This window comes from Tenebrio molitor, chromosome 5 (genome assembly GCF_963966145.1).
Source record: "Tenebrio molitor chromosome 5, icTenMoli1.1, whole genome shotgun sequence".
NCBI lineage: Eukaryota > Metazoa > Arthropoda > Insecta > Coleoptera > Tenebrionidae > Tenebrio > Tenebrio molitor.
The window spans coordinates 13,536,952-13,555,961 of NC_091050.1; the positions used below are offsets into that span (position 1 = coordinate 13,536,952).

The 19,010-nt window shown below is 44.5% G+C and overlaps 2 protein-coding genes and 1 long non-coding RNA gene across 14 annotated transcripts in view; 2 read left to right on the top strand and 1 right to left on the bottom strand.

Annotated features, from left to right (window-relative positions):
• Positions 1-8,648, top strand: part of sif (still life) — a 72,920-nt gene extending 64,272 nt beyond the window's left edge. For 5 of the 10 annotated variants that reach the window (XM_069048275.1, XM_069048279.1, XM_069048282.1 and 2 more), the window contains 12 exons: positions 373-559; positions 610-876; positions 3,376-3,668; positions 3,724-3,918; positions 3,990-4,098; positions 4,152-4,331; positions 4,384-4,679; positions 4,740-4,927; positions 4,981-5,321; positions 5,364-5,511; positions 5,773-5,876; positions 6,950-8,648. In XM_069048275.1, coding sequence (XP_068904376.1) covers positions 373-559; positions 610-876; positions 3,376-3,668; positions 3,724-3,918; positions 3,990-4,098; positions 4,152-4,331; positions 4,384-4,679; positions 4,740-4,927; positions 4,981-5,321; positions 5,364-5,511; positions 5,773-5,876; positions 6,950-7,113 — 2,472 coding nt within the window. In that variant the 3' untranslated portion in view covers positions 7,114-8,648. Of the gene's footprint in view, positions 1-372; positions 560-609; positions 877-3,375; positions 3,669-3,723; positions 3,919-3,989; positions 4,099-4,151; positions 4,332-4,383; positions 4,680-4,739; positions 4,928-4,980; positions 5,322-5,363; positions 5,512-5,772; positions 5,877-6,033; positions 6,385-6,949 lie in introns of all 10 variants that reach the window. The other 5 variants (XR_011159759.1, XR_011159760.1, XM_069048278.1 and 2 more) reach the window with 5 other exon arrangements.
• Positions 8,649-9,735: 1,087 nt separating this feature from the next.
• LOC138131326 (facilitated trehalose transporter Tret1) lies at positions 9,736-17,943 on the top strand. 3 transcript variants are annotated; one of them, XM_069048293.1, is made up of 4 exons: positions 9,736-10,302; positions 13,745-13,956; positions 14,001-14,203; positions 15,553-16,888. In XM_069048293.1, the coding sequence occupies exons 1-4, from the start codon at positions 10,289-10,291 to the stop codon at positions 16,678-16,680; spliced, it is 1,557 nt and encodes a 518-aa protein (XP_068904394.1). In that variant the 5' UTR covers positions 9,736-10,288; the 3' UTR covers positions 16,681-16,888. The 3 variants fall into 3 exon arrangements, with proteins under 3 accessions (XP_068904394.1, XP_068904395.1, XP_068904393.1); XM_069048294.1 differs by having other exon boundaries at positions 9,755-10,302; positions 16,760-17,943; XM_069048292.1 differs by lacking the exon at positions 15,553-16,888 and adding an exon at positions 14,280-15,453 and having other exon boundaries at positions 9,878-10,302.
• Positions 17,913-18,850, bottom strand: LOC138131333 (uncharacterized). Its single transcript, XR_011159764.1, has 2 exons — positions 18,719-18,850; positions 17,913-18,665 (listed from the first exon to the last, which is right to left on the bottom strand). It is a non-coding gene; the product is annotated as an uncharacterized lncRNA (long non-coding RNA).
• Between the last annotated feature and the right edge of the window lie 160 nt (positions 18,851-19,010).

Sequence of the window (19,010 nt, forward strand, 5' to 3'; positions counted from 1 at the left end):
CATAATTTTTTGACACCAAATCTGGTTTAAAAAAGGGTAAATAAAGCGTCAAAGAGCTTTTCATGTGGTAGCTTGTCAAAACACCCTCAAAAATGACCGAACCAGCAGTCCAGCTGCGCTTTTGGCATTAAGGGTCAAGATTCAGCGGGGTTTCACAATCGCGTATGTAACAATCCTGCAATTTGCACACGTAATTGCGATATTGATCGGCAACCTCAAATTAGCACGGGGGTGCCACCGCCGCGATCACACACATATTTCATGCGAAATTATATTGACCGAGGTAGATAATTAAATCAGGCGTTATTGATTGCCCTCCAATTTCCGCAAACTGCGTTAGGTGTGGGGTTAACGCGACGCATTCTTTTCCAGCTCCACACCCACGAGGTGGTGGAGGTGTGCGCCAAAATCCTGTACCAGGTCGAGCTCTCCCGGAGCACCCTGGAGCAGATGTGGGGCTTCAGCGTGGAGGCGGAGTTGGTGGAGAACGCCGACAGACAGGACGAACTGTGCTGCTACGTCAGTCGGGTGGAGGACAAGAGCGTGGCCATGCAGAACGGTGGGTGGCGGCGTCGACGCCTCCGAATTGTAATTAATTTTCCTGTCCAGGTATAATCAAGGGCGACGAGATCATGGTGATCAACGGGGCCATCGTGTCCGACCTGGACATGATGTACCTGGAGAGCGTCCTCCAGGAAGAGTTGGCGCTGTGCATGATGATGCGGTCGTCGCGGACCGAACCGCCGGACCTGGCGGGGATCTTGAGGGCCACCGACGACATCATCGACAGCCTGGTGTGTCCGCCGCCGCCGTCGGAGCCGCCCGTCATCAGCGAGGAGATGATCTCCGGCCTCATCGTTCCAGCACCAGGTTGGAGTGAGTAGATTAGTGTGGGGGCGGCATTTCACTTCACGACTTCCGGTGACATGACTAGTTTTAATTACGTCGCACCGGTGTTCGTTGACGAGATCAAAGTCCCGCTTTATTGGGACGAGGACGATCCTGTTCCGCGCTCGTGTCACAAAGAGCCCAACGGCAAACAAAAAAAGGATTATCCCGTCCCCGGGACCGTCAAACAGGTTACACTGTTTTCTCGTGTCTTCATTATCCGACGAGAAGTTGGCGAAAGTTGTTTGCGCCGGAAAAGCGCGACTTCTCGGTTTTATTAAATCCGGGTGGCTCTTGAAAGACGGATTTTCCCCCCCCGCACCCCACTCGATATTAATCGGGAAATTTTCAGAAACGGATGACGTCAATTCCGTTCGATTTCGGCGCCCCATTCACCGCCCCCGGATTAAAACCGCAATCCATAAATTTTCTTTGTAGGCTTTTAAAGCTATTGTGACGAAATTCTAACGGTCCTGTTCCGAGCTTTACGGCCGCCATATCGCTGACTTATCGACAACGGCGCCGCCACCATAAACTCCGGTGAAATACGGCGTCGAGTGGCGTGCCGGGCTATTTAATCGCACAAATTGTATTTACTCTGTCCGGGTGCATTTAGCACGAGTTAAATCCAGCTTTGAAGCACCCTTCGACAGCACTCGATCTGAGCTTTCCACTAATTTCGTGCTTTGACTGCAAAGCACCACCGGACCCGTCCGGAAACTTTGCTGACGTCAGTGGAGAGGACACAAGATGACGCACACGCCGCCGGAAAAACATATTTTCCATTTCCCCAAACGCTGGGGGCCTCGATCTGGGGGTGAAAAATCAGTCCCCCCCAAGCACACTCGCTTTGAGGTGGCTCTTTGTCGCTTTGCGCCGAGCTAATTCGGTTTTAAAAGGTTCGCGGTAATTCCGTGACATTTTTCATCCCGAAGGTTCGTGTATTTTCGACCGCAAGGCTGAAAAATGTTTGCGGGGCCCTAATTAGCAAAATGGGAGATTTCGGGCTCGTAAATGGCACGCAAACCCACTCGACCGCACGATTCCAGATCGAACACGACCCGGAAAGTACTGCATAAGCTCCAGATAATGATATGCAACAGAATCGAACTTGATTCGAAGGGCTCGTCCGAGGACTCGTTCCATTCGGTTTAATTCTCAATAAAGAGCAACTCGGTATTGCCCTGTTCGGATCTAATAAAATACCTTCGGCCTTTTTGACGCTCCACCAAGTCTCAAAGCGGTCGTTGTGAAAGTTTTTCGTTCGCTTCCAGATTGTTACTCGATCAAATCTGGAAATGTGCTGACCGATGCAGATGGACACAAAGGTGATTCACAAATGGGTTTTTTCTTTTTTTTTGTGTGGAATAATAAACTCCACTGTTTTACGGTCCCTTGAATTTTTTTAAGTTCAACAAACCAATTTTTAAAGGGGGCGATGATCAAAGTTAAACTGTTAAGAGTATTGAACCTATCAATTTTTTTAAAAGCTCCAAAATATAAAAATTGATTAGTAATAACAACAATAACTAGTCCTACCGTAAAGGAAACAGTAATTATCATTCAATCAGAGAAGCTAAGCAACGCTGAACGCGGTCAGCATATGGATGGGTGGCCGTGGAGATGTGTAAAAACTGGATGGTGTATAATGTTTAATAATGCCAATTGTGTTTTTATAGCAATTTGTATATTTATAAGTTTGTTGCATATTTTGAAAGTCATACTCCATTACAGAAAATGTACAGGGTGATTTTGAAAGTTGTGCAGATATTTTAATCACGAGCTACTGGCTTGATGTAGAACTCGGAAAAAATGTTTAAAAAATTCTATGTCAAAAAATAAAATGACATTTATTTGTTGAGCTACAATTTTTTGTAATTTGTGTTTTGTAATTTTTAGTCTTCTACGTTGTCAAACAACCTCGTAGGTAAAATTTCGGCACATTTTAAAAATACACCCTGTATATCATATTTTATAAAACGTACACCAATGCGGTTTCCTTGTTTTAAAGCATATTTCCTATAGGTTACTGCGCATTGACGTACATTTTATAAAACATGATATACAAGGGTGTATTTTTAAAATGTGCCGAAATTTTACCTACGAGGTTGCAGGACAACGTAGAAAACTAAAAGCAATTCAAAAAAATTGTAGCTCAAAAAATAAATATCATTTTATTTTTTGACATAGAATTTTTTAAATATTTTTCCCGAGTTCTACATGAAGCCAGTAGCTCGTGATTAAAATATCTGCACAACTTTCAAAATCACCCTGTATTTAAAGATTAAAGCAAATATCTATTTACTCTTTGCTTATGCAAAGACAAATATTGAAAAATGAATAAACGTAATTTCCCGTGTTGGAACCTTGAGGAACCCTTTGTTTAAAGAATTAGTCTTCAATTGTGCAACAAATGCTTTCAGTTTAGCCCTTCAAGTCTTCCCTGTAGTTTTCTTTTTATTTGTGACGTGTGGCGGATCCTTGCAGGCAAGGATCGCTACTCCACGGAGTCGGAGAACCCTCCGTCGTCGATGACGGACTCGGGGATCAAGGTGAGCTCGCGCACCAACTCGTTCGAGATCGAGAACTTGCTGAAGACCGCCGAGCAAGTGACCGGCTTCTGTCGATCACCTGTTGAGACCCGCAAGTCGAGCCCCACGGGCAGCCTCGTCAGCAACACGTCGCAGACTCTGCTGACGCCCTCCAGGCAGCTCACCGACGCCGAGAAGCTGCGCAAAGTCATCCTGGAGTTGGTTGATACGGAGCGGGCGTACGTTAAGGTGATACATTAGGTCGTTCGTAATTCGTTAGCGTCTAATCTCGCGATTGCGCCAGCACCTGAACAACCTGCTGGAGAACTATCTGGAACCGCTGAAGAAGGAGACGTTTTTGTCGAACGCCGAGATCAACGCGCTGTTCGGCAACATCCAGGAGATCGTCACGTTCCAGAGGCAGTTCCTGCAGAACCTGGAGGAGGCGCTCGAACTCGAACCCGATTTCCATAAATTTGAATACAGCAGCCAATTTAAAGTGAGTATTCGGCGAATTTTTTCTCGGTTTCGTCTTCGTTACATATTTATCAAATTTTAATTTGATTCCAGAATGTTTTATTTTCCATCGGGAGTGCATTTTTGTATTATGTAAATCACTTCAAATTATACAGCTCGTTCTGTGCTAGTCACAGCAAGGCCCAGAAAGTTCTGCATCCGAGTGAGTATGATAGTATTCCTTTTGGGAACAGGGGAACTGATTGAATTTCACAGACGAAGGCAATCAGGCCCTGCAGGAATTCCTGGCGGCGCGCAACCCTAAACAACAGCATTCCTCCACGCTGGAGTCGTATCTGATCAAGCCGATACAGCGGATACTGAAGTACCCCCTGCTGCTGCAGCAGTTGAGGAACTTGACCGATCCCAACACCGACGAACACCAACATCTAGTCGGTAAGTTAGCGAACGAGTGGGAGGTGAGGAGGTGCATCCGGTGCGTTTGCAGAGGCGCTGAAAGGGATGGAGAAGGTGGCGGAACACATCAACGAAATGCAGCGGATCCACGAGGAGTACGGCGCCATCTTCGACCACCTCTTCAGGCAGCACCAGAAGTCGTGCAAGCAGTCGATAGATCTGAGTCCCGGGGATTTGCTCTACTACGGCGGGGTCGAGTGGCTGAACATATCGGATTTCCTGGGTAAAATCAAGAAGGGTCTGGAGCTGCACGCGATGTGCTTCGTCTTCAAGACGGCCGTCGTGTTCCTGTGCAAGGAGCGACTGAGACAGAAAAAGAAACTGATGGTAAGGCACACCCCCAGTCGTTGTAGAACCCCCACCCCGAGCCGTTCCATTTGTTCGAAGGGCGTTTCCAGCAAGGGTTCCTCATCCGAAGTAGAAATTATTCGATATCAAGTGCTCATTCCTGTAACCGAAGTTCAAGTGCGAGCTTCCTCAGCCAAGGATATGGATTCTCATTTCCTGTGGGAACTGATTCACTTAAGAAGTCAATTACAGAGAAGATCGGAGAAGGTCTACGTTTTGTCTAATAGGTAACATATCCAGGACCTTTTCTCGATCTCGTCCCCGATCGATCGCTTTTCAGCACGGCCGACTTCAGAAACGCTTTCCTGAAAACGATCAGGCAGATAATCAGGGAGTCGGTGAGGAACATGTCGATCCCATCCACCAAACCCGGATCCGGACCGGGAATCCTCCTGGTCACGGGACACAAAGGCGAGATGCTCAACAGCCAAACCCTCGAACGACCCACCACCAAGACCGTGATAGTGCAAGGGTCGCACACCCTCGGCAAGACGAAGAAATCGAAGACGTCGCAGAGGCACTCGGCCGGAAACATCGACTACGACAACATCAGCCAGGAAGGAGACGAACCGCCGACCACCACCTTCAGGTCCAGGAGCAAGACGGTCGGGGACGCTGCAGGTGGGTGGTGAGGCGAGCGAGGGCGAGATGTGGCGGTGACAGTTCGGTTTGTAGATCCTCCGAAGCGGGGGGAGCACGAGAGGAACGACGCCGGCATCAAGTCGGAGGGAGAGGAGGACTCCCAGTCGGGGGGCGGCGCGACCAAGTGCAAGGCGACGCTGGGCCGGACCCCCAACCACTTGACGCTGAGGTATCCCGTCATAGCTCACTTTTTTGCTAAATAGACGATTTATTGCACAACGCGTCCAAAAAGTGAAAGTGAAACTTTCACGACCGAAGTAAATAAGACGTAATGGATCGGCGGCGGGAGCTGTCAAAAGAATCTCTTGCATTCCATCTTTCGCGGAATGCCGTTCGGTTTTCCGGCGCTCCCGACGCCCCCGTTCGCGTTTTTGGTGTGCGATAAATCGGTTGGTAGCGCGCGTGTTCCCATTAATCGGTTGGTTTGTAGCACGACATCGACTTTGTCTGCCGGCAGCACGGGAAGCCAGGCCCGCCTCATCCAATCGTCGCACGCTCCGGAGACGTTCCAACCGATGCAGACCGAAGAACTAGGTAAGAGCAATAACAAAACGGTCAAAGCGGAAATCCACACGCCCAAAACCACCAAATCTCCGAACCGTTCCCCGAAACGACAAGACCAAGACGCGAGGAGACCCGCTCCCAATAAAAACACGAAACGTTCCGACAGTGTCAGTCCAAAAAATTCCAGAAAGTCCAGTCCGAGAACCCACCGAAGGTCCAGAGACAATAGTCCCAAACCGACCGAAAACAACGCCAAAAGCCCCAAGAAAATCAAATCGTCTCTTAAACAATCATCCAGGTCCTTGAGCATTGAGAACCCCACTTGTGTCGAGTGCTATCTCTCCGGGAAAATAGACAAGGGATAGCATATGCACAAGAGGAGCAACAGTTTTGTGGTGGCGCGTGTCGACGGACGAGCCACCGACGAGATCAACTGCTGAGACTAAAACAGACTTGTCGAGACCTGACTGTACTGAGAGACTAGTGGAGTAGCTGTTTTTCCTCCTTGGTTTATGATTTTTCAGGCTAGTCCGGCCAGGTTAGTTCGAATACGGGAAAATCTGCCCCACTGAAGATTTCACATCTTCCGACGTCCACCAAAGACAATTTTCAATCCTGCGACGAGTACCACAAAAGTAGATAAAGTTACCAGGAATGTAGGCAACGACCTTGAATTGTAAAACGAATCTCCATGAGAAAATGCATGGGATTTTGGCATTGAATTGCGACGAGTGAAAGTCGAGTCGTAGATTGATCGCTCAACTGTGACATTTTCCAATCCATTTGTAGAATGACAGTTGTAGAGATGAATCTACGAGTCGAGTGTATTTTTGGTGGTACTCGTTGAGAGTTGGATGGATGGTGACGGTGGATGTGAGTCTGATGGGGGCGAACGTGATAGGTAGGTGGCGCTTATCGATTTTTCCGCGTCTATACTGTCCGGACTGTCCGTTAGCACCCCCGCTTGCACTTAGAGTGAGAATGTAGTTGGCTTAATGTCTGTTGGACTTCAAACGACCCTATTTGTTTTCGATTCTTGCACTAATCGAGCTTTTGCGCTTAATCCATGATGCAAAAAGAGTGATGCCGTTGGTTTGTTATAGGGTCGCCTGTGTGGAAGCCAAGAGACAGTAGTTTAGAGGCAACCTCAACCACCCTCCCGCGCAAAGGCAGAGACCACAGTATGGCCGCTTTAAGCGCCTCGCGTAAGTCCCTCGTCGAGACCACAACCGGGCTAGAAATACACAATGCGTATAACCAGCAGTAGAGATAAAATATCAGCCGCCCGTGTGAGGCCGAGACGGGGCCGGCCCCGGCCAGGGGCCCTCGCACACGGGCGGACCGTTAGACAAAAACACAAGAAAATCGAATTGTTAAACGCTGTACGAGTTATTTAAATAATTGTTAAACATTTGTGACTTTACCGACTGAGCATTGTCACTCTGTGAGTTTATTTTGTCCCCCTTGGCCCCCAGATTGTTTGAAGGGATAAGAGGATTCGTTCTGATCATGATTTACAAAATACGACTCGAGTTGTACCAAGGATGACTCAGTATTACAGGGGAAATAAAATCATTCTTATATACTTTTAGAATGTTTATGCATATTTGCGAAATCTTTATAGAAATAATTTTTATTGCATAATAGATATGATATTTCGTTATTGAATGAAGAGGAATCTATCAGAATGTGCCCACCGAGAATTTTAGGTTAAGTTCGAGGGTCGGCCGAGCGATCGCGCTCCTGCTTTCTTCGTGGGCGCACCCTTTATAATTTTAGATCTCAAATGACATATTCCTATATACTAATGCGATTTGTTAACATTTAAATATGAGATTTATTTACCATTTAATAGTTTAAAAAGAGAAATTTTTAAATAAAGAAAACCTTAACATGTAATTTAATGCAATCAAGTGAATCAGTAGCGAAGGGACTAGACATTGTCACATTATTATTGAATATATAAAATTTAGAAATAGTTGAACCGTACGTAGGTTTAATGAAATAGATATGTATTTTTAATGAAATACATATTAGTTTAATAATTTAATATTAACTTATGTCATAGACGCTATTGTACCCGTCGACGAGCCGTGCGCGCCATGGTCGAGAGACCAACCCCCTTTCCGTTGTTGTTTCCGTTCGAACGCGATGGCGCAACACGCTTCCTCGACGGCCATAGATATATTTACAACAAATTAACCGAACACATAAATTGTCAAATTCTGCTGTCAACAAAATGTTATAACCGCACAACTCAGTTGAGACAACCAAAAATGGTAAAAAAAGAAAAAAAATTATGATGAAAGCAACAACAAAAATGTAACAATTTGATTTCCAGAACTTGGTGCGTAAACTTCAGTTTCTCATCACCAAGTTGCTCAAATGTAATCCTAGTCGTACGTTATTACTTTTGTATTATTTTTTATTGTGTAAGTGTTAATATCGTTTGTGAAAAACTCGCCTGAGTTCCTCCCCGCCTTCGACCCGCCCCTCCTCCATCCTCCCTCGACTTGGTTTTCTAGCGCAACAATTAGTACAATTCGAGACGAGCGGTGAAGTTTGTCAAAAAAACGCGTCAGTGTTTTAATGAAAAGTGCCAAAATCAAAAGAAACGAATTTAAATCATAACGTATACTTAGCTACCTTCATTTGACAAACTGTACTGTTCCCCTGGTTACCCTCATTTTCATTTTTCACTAGACGGTAAGGATTTCCTGTATGTCTGTATGTATGTAAAATCAACATAAATGTGCGTATGTATGGACGAAAAGGAAAATTTCAAATATACAACAAAAACTATGGCTTTTTTTTGTCCCGTGGGGATGTCCCCGCCGAGAGCGACGCCCTCTACACGGCCGCCGCGAATTAAAATCGAATTAGATAACGACGGCTGACTCACAAACATATTTTTCACGTTAATTAAGCGCAGTTTACGTGAGATTGGCAGATTACACCAGATAACAACCAGAGGCGTGCAGGATGTGCCGAAGGCCTTGACAAAGATGGAAATGGTTAAAATGTGATGAAGCTAACTCGAAAAAATTGTTGTGTGGATAACAAAATAAAAAAAAAATTGAAGCGAAATTTGAGAATAAAAACTGACTTGATTATTCTAAATTTCTTCTTTGATTTTGAAAATCCAACAGTATCATTATTATTAACATAACTGTTCAATAAAGCCGATTGAAAGAAGAATACAACGCCGCAAAATTCATCTTTCTAGCTGGTTTGATAAGGGAGATACCCTTTTTTAATTTTTTCCCAAAAACAAACAACTTAATCCCTGTGGATTTTTTCTGGTTTAAAATGAAGTCCTAGTAGAGTTAAATTCAAAAGTAGCTATTATGTCTTCCTGTGATGCCATTTGGTCGACTATAGTTTCAATAATATTGCGAGACCATGTACCAATTGAAAGTGGTCAAAAGCTCTCAAATGTGAACCAAACAAGACCAAATGTAGTCTGCGTGACAGACCTTGAGCAGAGGATCCCATAGAATCCAAAACTACTACTCCACGTCAATTTTAAAGAAAATTATAATAAGTACATGTAAAAAAAAGAAGAGCTTTTTGCAATTTTCTCGAAAACTCCCATGACCAACGAAAACTTAAAAGAGCACCTTGAAGAGAGAAACCCAGTGGTGCCAAATTCATCTCTCTAAGGGCACTATGACCGTTTGAGAATTTAAAAATCCCAAAGATGTTGCCAGAAAGGATGCCTCTTTGTTTTGCTAAAAATCAAAAAACTCCATTACGAGATTATAAGTTAGAGACGAATTTTATGACCGTTTTGTAGTGGAGCGAGAACTTGTGTCGTGTGAGTCGTGCACTATTCTGTTGAGTCGATGTAAATCCGTCGTTCCAATTTTTGGGAAAACAACAACGAACCGGTCTTCGATTCTTGCAGGAATTACCCTTTCCCATTTGGATCACGACCCAGGAAGCGATCGAGCGTAAAAGTCAAGGTCGCTCTTACAACTTAACCGTTTGGTGAAATTTTGACAATTCCCACAAGTGTTGCACAAACGGATCTGGCACTCTCGACGGGTTTGCATAACCACCGACCATATTCTGGTCACGTGTCACAAACCGCGTTTAATAACAATCAAAATAATATAGCAAACCGGCACGATTAGCACACCTTCGTAAGTGGGAGCAGTGCTAAATCACCGGAGAGTAGAAAGTGTCCATGCACAGTACGGCGAAGGTTCACCACCAGTGCACGCTCGACTTAGAGTGGTATCAACAAACGAGATTAGTCAGTTTAGCAAATAAGAAACGAGGAATGTAAACGAACTCTCGTTACAGTTATATTTTCCAATCAGTATTCATATTTTTACTGTGATATGTGCCCTAAACAAGAATCATTGTATCGGCGATAGTGCAGTTGGAACAAACAAGTGTCGATATCGATGAGGCGACAGAATTCCCAGTGAAGAACCATGGTGATCAAAAGGTAAGTGATTTTGTGCCAGACCTACACATTAAACTACCAACAAATTGGTAATTTCCGGACGACCCGGAAGGTCACAACGAAACGAGCAATTTTTAAGTAGCAAAGCGTGCCACAAGTCTCGCCTATTTGCTCTTATCAAAGCGATACAAGTCATAAATTGCTAATACGTTGCTCATTAAAGTACATTGAATTCTTGCAGAATGATGCGTGGTGGGTCGACTCCCGGAACTGTATTTTATGTAACTCACTGCTGATGTACCAAACGATTGTATAACCTCGTGTCGTGATACAAAAGAGATGTCAAGGTGTTACCGCATTGATACGCCATCAACATGTCATTAAATTATTTTTTTGTCATTTAGCGGTGTAATTTGTTGAATTCTTCTTCGACAATTTCGCGACCCGTATATTACCTCCTTATTATATATTTATGGTAATTCAATAATAACATGTGATACAAGAATAATAGCCGGGATGGAACGGGTTCGCTTCTTCGACAAATGTTCGCAGACGAATTCATAACAAGAGCATTAAAAACACATTAACGACAACAATACATGTCGATAAGACTCGACTGCAGTATGTCCATGTCAAATCGATCAACGGTTCGAAGAAATTCTATTATTTAATATTTAATGATTTTGTTCGGTTGTGGACGTCAGAGATTTGATTTGATGTGTTGTTAAGGTGGGAAAAAGATTTCAAGTGACGTTTTACCGGCGATAAACTGAAACTTTTTAATTATGTAATGCGGCGCTCACACTTAATAACGAATATAAATTAGGAGTTAATTTATTCATGACACCGGTGATTTCTGGGTGGGTTTATTTCGCAAATTAGCCGATTAATTTGGGAAAAAATCGAAGGAAAAAATTAGACAGTCAGATGGAAAGTACGGCGCGAATTGGGTTTTTCATTCATTATTACTTAAACAAATAGTTTGCTTTAGCAAATTTACATTCAATGAAATGTAGTTTGCTGTCAATTACCACTTTCAGTTCCGTCTGGATGTAGGTGAGCATGCAATCAACGGAAATTAATGAGTTTTCTGTGTTGGGTCAATTCGCGAATTTGCTTTCATCTGTGCGACCCCGCGATTGGTCAGTTTTTGAAATGTGGGTAAAAAAATTAAGTGAAAAAATTTAAAGCAAACTTAATTTAAGTGAATTTTAAAAAAATAAGGGCAGTTGAAATAGTAGTTTATTTAACGAGTTCGTGTGTAAATTGGGCTTTTGTGGCACTTGTGGCCAAAATGAGTTGAATACAACATTTTTTTGTTCGACGAGTCCCTTAAAGGCTCCAAATCGCTAAAAATCTTTAAAATTAGCTTGACGTTTCAGTTTGACAAGTTGTGACATTTATCAAAAGAATCCGTTCACACAGAAGAAAATTCTAAAATTATGACAGTGTCGAACAAAAAACGAAATTATTATGTTGGCTCTAATTTAGTATTCTACTCGTTCGTGCATAAATTGGGCATTTTTTTTGGCACTCGTGGGCATTTAAAACGCTCGTTACACTCGATCTCGTTAAATAAACTACGGGGTCATTATTATAAATAATTGTAGGTACCATCGTAGGTGGCTGTGCGCTATGCTTTAGATGCGCCACTACGCCCACTAGTTGTTACAAACATTTATAATGACCCTGTACTATTATGTTACCCTATTGGTATCCATGATTTTTCAAGTTATTAATTTGTTTGCATTTGATAATGTCAAAAAAATGATTTTTTTTTAAATGAATTTTCAGAATGCTCAAAGATTATTAAAGCGAGAGAACAGGGCCATTGTACGAAAAGGTCACAAAAATGGAAAGAAATTACAAATTTGTGCTAAAACACCCCTATTAGTTGTTACATTTCGCTGAAATGAGTCGAAAATCAAAACATAACCTAAATTTATTTTGTTACCAGTGTCACCACCGCGTTTAGGGAACGGGCGATTCTTGCGTTGAAGCACTAACACTAAACACTGTTTCGTAAAGAAAATAAACTTTTATTTGAACTTATTGGTCGAAAAACCATTGCGACGACGATTAATAGCGGTTCGCCATTTTTTGGTAATTACCGAGCTCAGATCGACTTGTTTGATCACCCTGGAAACGGAAAAAAACAAAAACAAAAAGTCGCGGGTACGTGAAATAACCTGATTGGTCCGTGACAAAACTCCGGGATGCAAAACTCGGGGTATTTTGGCTACGGCTAACGCTTCATTAATTTTTTTTTTATTTCCACCTTCTAAGGAGTAGCTTCATGAAACTCGGATAATTTGCCAATTACGTACATTAATAAGTCATTTTCATACCGCTCTTTGCATCGAATTAGTCAGAGAACCGCCTTGCAGCGTTGGCAATTCTTTGGATATTTTCTTCCACTTCAAGAAAATCGCCTTCAAAGTCTTCATCGGGCGTTAAAGCCGTTCTTTCTTTTCTTTCTTTTTGCAACAAATTTTCACAAAACTTCTGACAGTATTTTTGTTGTTTATCACAACACCATGACGACGTAGCGCCTTTTTTGAATATTTTTTTTTAATTCTGACGGAGGACTCTCGACGCATCATAGTACTAGCCCTCAATGAAATTTGTTGGTAGTGATCTTCCAGTGATGACGACCGTAAACGAGTAAAACAAAGAATTTTTCAACAGATCGGACAGGGCTTCACCATTACGACATGACAATATTGAGCGAATCACTCTTGTGCATAATTTGTACGTTGCACAAGAACGCTTTCAACAGTTATAACTTCTCACTTTGTATTTAGTTTGCGTGTTTACTGGAATAAAAAATCTTTTCTTAGTACCTTTTTGATTTCCCAACACATTATCTAATCAAACGTGATCTCAGAATAAATTAACAAGTTTATGCGGTTACGAACAATTTATGACTTTTAAAGCTTGCATCTTTGTGTGGCATGACCTGGAGGTAACAATCACGTCCAGTGAGTAATTAACATTTTCTTGCTCGAACCTGGCAGATTATGAAGTGAAACAAATCGGTAAACATTCATTGCCATTGGCTTCTGGGTTAAGGCAACGAAAAAAATTGCCATGGCCGTGTTTTGCACGAAGTCGTGAACTACACCATCAATTCTTAGACGATGTTTATCGATTAATTTATTAATTTGTTTTGTAAATAACGTGAGAACAAGATTGAGCGAGCAGATAGGTAGCGGTTCTCGACTTCTGGCACCGTTTCGGCAAACAACAATTAGATGACTTTTCTTTAAACAAACAACAATTAAAAACAGGAGCGTGTACAAAACAAGAATTAACAACAATAAAAAATGGATGTGTCTCGACCTTGATGGTTCTGAAAGAATTCACCTAGGTACAAGGTCGCCTGAAATTAACCCAACGCATTAAAATAATTACCAACCTGGTACACTTATTGTCACGATATAATTAGCACTAGTAGAACAATAACTCGACCTTGACTTTGCAGCGACAAGACTTTGTCACCTTTCGCAGCCCCTGCCGAAAGCAGGTCCAGCCTGAGACAAGCGTTGCCCCAAATCTTGGCAGTGTGCGTGAAAAACGTCCTCCTGCTAGGCTTCGGCATGACTCTAGGCTTCCCAACAATCCTGATCCCGAGTCTGTCCGGGAACGTTCCAGACGAACCCATCTCGTTGGGCCAAGAAGCCATATCGTGGATAGGTAGGTGAGGGACGCAAGTCGCAAATGATCAGTCTAGGTTTCAGGTTCCATCAACCTGATCTGCGTCCCTGTTGGGTGTTTGTTGTCCGGAGCTGTGACCCAACCCATCGGCCGAAAGCGTGCCATGCAGCTGGTCAACATCCCATTTCTGACAGCCTGGCTGCTCTTCTACTTCTCCAACGACGTTTGGCAAATCTTTCTAGCTCTGTGTATAACGGGCTTCACCGGAGGCCTCCTAGAAGCTCCCGTAAGTACCCACCCCACGGCCGCCTCACTGTGACTAACCTGCCACACTCTCTCTTCCTCTCTTTTCTTCATTGCAGGTGCTCACTTACGTAGCCGAGATAACGCAGCCCCACTTGCGAGGGATGCTCTCGTCAACTAGCACCATGGCGGTGATTCTAGGCATGCTGAGTCAGTTTCTCTTAGGCACTTTCCTCGCCTGGAGGGTGGTGGCGTTTTGCAATTGCGTGGTTCCGGTGTTGGCCTTCACTCTTCTCATTTTCGTACCGGAAACTCCCATCTGGTTGATCAGCAAGAATCGCTATCTCGACGCCAGAAAGAGTATATCGTGGTTGCGGGGTTGGACCAGTCTGAACGAGATCGAGTTGGAGTTTCAGGAGTTGTGCAGACAACTCGGCAAAGCCAACGAGATCGGGATCGAGGACCCGGCAACTCCCACAATCCCGACACTGTCAAAAGTCGAACAGTTGAAGTTGTTCACTAAGAAGAACTTCTGGTGGCCTTATGCGATAGTCTCTTTGAGCTTCTTCTTGAGCCATTTTAACGGAATCGGGACGCTGCAGACCTACTCCATCAAGATTTTTGCGACCTTGAGGTCCCCCATTGACAAGTACTACGCTACTGTCATTCTCGGGATTGTGGAGTTGTTGGGGTGTGTTGCGTGCGTCACTCTTGTACACTTCATCGGGAAAAGGGTCATCAACTTCATTTCGTTGATTGGTTCGGGGTGTTGCTTCTTCATCGTCGCCATCTACTCGTACGTTGCTGAAATCGAATACCTAGACGCTTCATCCCGAAAAGAAGACAAATACAACTGGATCCCGACTTTCTTCCTGATTAGTTCAGCCTTCTTGTCCTACCTTGGGATCCGAATCCTGCCGTGGATCTTGACCGGTGAAGTTTTCTCGAACGAGACTAGAGCCACAGCTTCCGGGTTGTCAGGTGCTATAGGCTACATCTTCGGCTTCTTCGCCAACAAAGTCTTCCTCTCGATGATCTCGATTATCACCCTTCCTGGTACCTTCTGGTTCAACTCCGCCATCAGTTTCCTCGGCGCGATCCTCCTCTACTTCTTCCTCCCGGAGACCGAAGGCAAAACCTTGTACGCCATCACTGAACACTTCTTAGGCAACAACAAACTGGACAACAAAGTGCAAAGAACCGGCATCGACAACAAAGCTTTCGAACTGGAAGAAAGCCGAGTTTGACCACACCAAGACTGATTATTTTAGTTCAATAAACGACTAGTGCCATCGTGTGTCTCTCATTGCACTGCACCATAGCTAGTTGTAACTAACCCTGGGCCCTCTCAGCCCTCTAACAACCAATAACCCTTCGATTTCTTACTTGCAGACGCTTACTTACGTAGCGGAGATCACCGTCCCCAGTCTGAGAGGAATCTTGTCGTCGACTGCCGGAGTTGCGGTTATTTGCGGAATTTTGGCCCAGTTTTTGCTTGGAACCTTCCTAAACTGGAGAGTGGTAGCTCTAGTGAGCTGCGCAGTCCCGATCACTTCTTTCCTCCTCCTGTTTTTCGTCCCAGAAAGCCCCTATTGGTTGATACTAAAAAACCGACACGACGACGCTAAGAAATGCATCGCCTGGTTGCGCGGCTGGACCACCATCGAAGAAATAGAACCCGAATTTAACGAACTGTGCAAGCAGATCAACGCGAGCGTCACGCACAAACCCACAATGGTGCAGAAACTGGAGCTCTTCACCAAGAAGAATTTCTTCTGGCCGTTCTGTGTGGTGATGCTCGCGTTCTTCCTGTCCCAATTCAGCGGGACCACCCCTTTGCAGATCTATGCCGTCAGGATTTTCAGTTCTTTCCATGCCCCCATCGGCGAGTACTATGCCACGGTGGCGATGGGAGTCGCGGAAGTGTTGGGATGTGTTTTGAGCACCTGTCTGGTGCACTACACGGGGAAAAGGGTCATGAACTTCTTCTCGTTGCTCAGTTGCGGAGCTTGTTTCCTAATTGTGGCGACATTCGCCTATCTCAACAACATCAACCACTTGGAAAAATTTTCAGGGGTGTCTCACAGTCAAAGCAGTCGCAGCAGTTGGATACCTTTGATATTCCTCATCGCTGCAGCTTTTTGCACCCACACCGGCATCAAACTCTTGCCGTGGATGCTGATTGGTGAAGTTTTCTCGAACGAGACGCGAGCCACGGCTTCCGGTTTCGCAGCTGCCGTGAGTTACATCTTCGGCTTCATCTCCATTAAAGTCTTTTTGTCTCTCGTCGAGACCATCACTCTACCCGGAACTCTTTGGATGTATTGCGCGATCTGCGTCGTCGGCACGATCGCTCTCTACTTTGCCCTCCCGGAGACCGAGGGCAAGACTCTCTTTGAAATCACCGAGCACTTTGCCGGCAACCACGAGCTCGGCAACAAAGTCACGAGAATCAAAGACATGAAGAAGAACGGCGAAGTCAACCAGGCTTACGTCCACAACGAAGAAACTCGACTTTAACTCTCTGCTTGTCTTTCTCTCTTCTTCTTCCTAACTCTACCTCTTGACTCATCACTAGTGTATTAATCATTTTTTCCAGACACTGACCTATGTCGCTGAAATAACTCAGCCGAGTCTCAGAGGGATTTTAGCTTCGACGAGCACAGTGGCTGTGATCTCAGGTATTCTAGCACAGTTCTTACTAGGTACGTTCTTCGCGTGGAGGACCGTAGCGTTGGTCAGTTGCGTCGTTCCGGTCGTCTCTTGTGGCCTTCTTTTTCTGGTGCCGGAAAGCCCCCACTGGCTCATCTCCAAGAGTCGTTTCTTGGACGCGCGTCACAGTCTAGCTTGGCTCAGAGGCTGGACCGACTTGACCGAGATCGAGGGCGAGTTCAAAGACCTATCTGAACAAATCTGCACAAGAACAGACACCCAATCGCCCTCTTGGAGGCTCTACACCAGAAAAAACTTCCTCTGGCCCTACTCTCTCGTATCTTTCGCCTTCTTCCTGGGTCACTTCTCCGGAATGACCACTCTCCAAACCTACGCCGTCAAAATCTTCTCCACACTGAACGCCCCCATCGACAAGTACTACGCCACCATCTTTCTAGGCGTAGCCGAAGTCCTCGGTTGCATTTTGAGCGCTTGTCTCGTCCACTACGTCGGCAAAAGAGTCATGAACTTCCTTTCACTGATCGGTTGCGGTTCTTGCTTCTTCTCTGCCGCCCTCTACGCCCACTCGCTTGACGTAAAGTACCTCGAAACCGCCGCTCGCGCATCCGACGCCGGCACTTGGATCCCGACGACTCTCCTCATCGGGGCCGCTTTCTTCACGCACTCGGGCATCAGAATCCTGCCTTGGATGCTGATCGGAGAGGTCTACTCCAACGAGACCAGAGCCACGGCGTCCGGCTTGTCCGGAGGCCTGAGTTACATCTTCGGCTTCATCTCCAACAAAATCTTCCTCAAGATGGTCGCGTTTATGACTCTTCCGGGGACTTTCTGGTTTTACAGCGGGTCTTGTTTTGGTGGTGCCGTCATTTTGTACTTCGTCCTGCCGGAGACTGAAGGCAAGACTTTGTTCGAGATCACCGAACATTTTGCTGGGAGGGACAAGATAGACAATCGGGTACAAAGGGCGCGGACGCCCAAGAGCGGACAGGTCAACAGAGGGTTCGCTGCAGACGAGGAGAGGGCCACCCACGAAAGCAAACTGTAATAAGAACAAGATCTGCTGTAATAAATTAACGAAATAAATAAATATAATGTATTGTTATAATCTGACATTACATTTTGTGTGAGTAGGCAACCAACAATACGCGTCTGTCAAAATTGAAAATAAACAATGTTTTACATGTTATTTTAAAAAACGATTTGTAATGTTTGCGTTGTACAACCGTTGTTATCAGCATTCGTTAATGCATTGTTGGTTTCCTCTCTAATCATACAATTTCTTTAACAAAATTGTATGATTAGAGAGGGGTAGATAACCAACAATGCAGTGGAAAAGATTGCATCATTCAATTAAAATTGCAGATAACGGCGCAATATGTGCTTAACTTTCGACAGCATCACTAAATTGTTTGCGTTGTTCGAGGACTACTCAGTAGTAAATTAAATACTATTAAAAAACAGATAAAAGTAATAAACACAAAGTGACAGCATGACAGTTGGAAAACCTGCTACATTACATTACAGAAAAATCTGTGTAATATAAAGAAAAACTTCCTAGAGACATTCCTGTCTGTCAATTATTGCAGAAATTTCTTAAAAAAGAGTTTTTCTTGCTCCTTCGGTTGCAAGTTACGGATGACATTCTCTAAATACAGGGAGAAGAGTTCTGTGACAAATAAAGATGACACTTGTGACCTTATCCTTTTAAATATTATGCATCTGCGCTGCATTTGTCGTTTGGACGACACTTCTGACGACAATTGTTCGATAGCTGCATTTCGTACAATTGCACGCACCCCATCTTGGGTCCGTCACCGCGTGGACCTTGAGGCCTGAAAATAAACTTGTAAAAAAGCCGAAATGACTTTGCGTAACTTGGCTGCACCTCTGTAACATTTTTAACTCTCAATTTAAAAAAAATGATTGTTTACGAACATGATCGTTTGGCGCCTGCTTAAAATAAATGAGTTGAACCCACGATCAGACGCGACTTACGTAGGTACGTGTGCGAGCACGTGAGGCGGCGATCTTGTAAACAAGAGTCGAGATGGGCATGTAGCCCCTGTCCCACCCTTCGGAGAGCAGAGCGAAAAATCGCGACGAATGTAATTGTAGTGTTGCGTAAGATGGGGGGAATCTGGCGATGCCAGAGAATGTTGTACGTTTTCTATTGACAA

Coding starts and splice junctions, on each gene's coding strand:
- LOC138131326 (XM_069048293.1), top strand. Junction 13,957..14,000: donor AGAAGCCATATCGTGGATAG/GTAGGTGAGGGA, acceptor TCTAGGTTTCAG/GTTCCATCAACCTGATCTGC. Junction 14,204..15,552: donor GAGGCCTCCTAGAAGCTCCC/GTAAGTACCCAC, acceptor TCTTACTTGCAG/ACGCTTACTTACGTAGCGGA.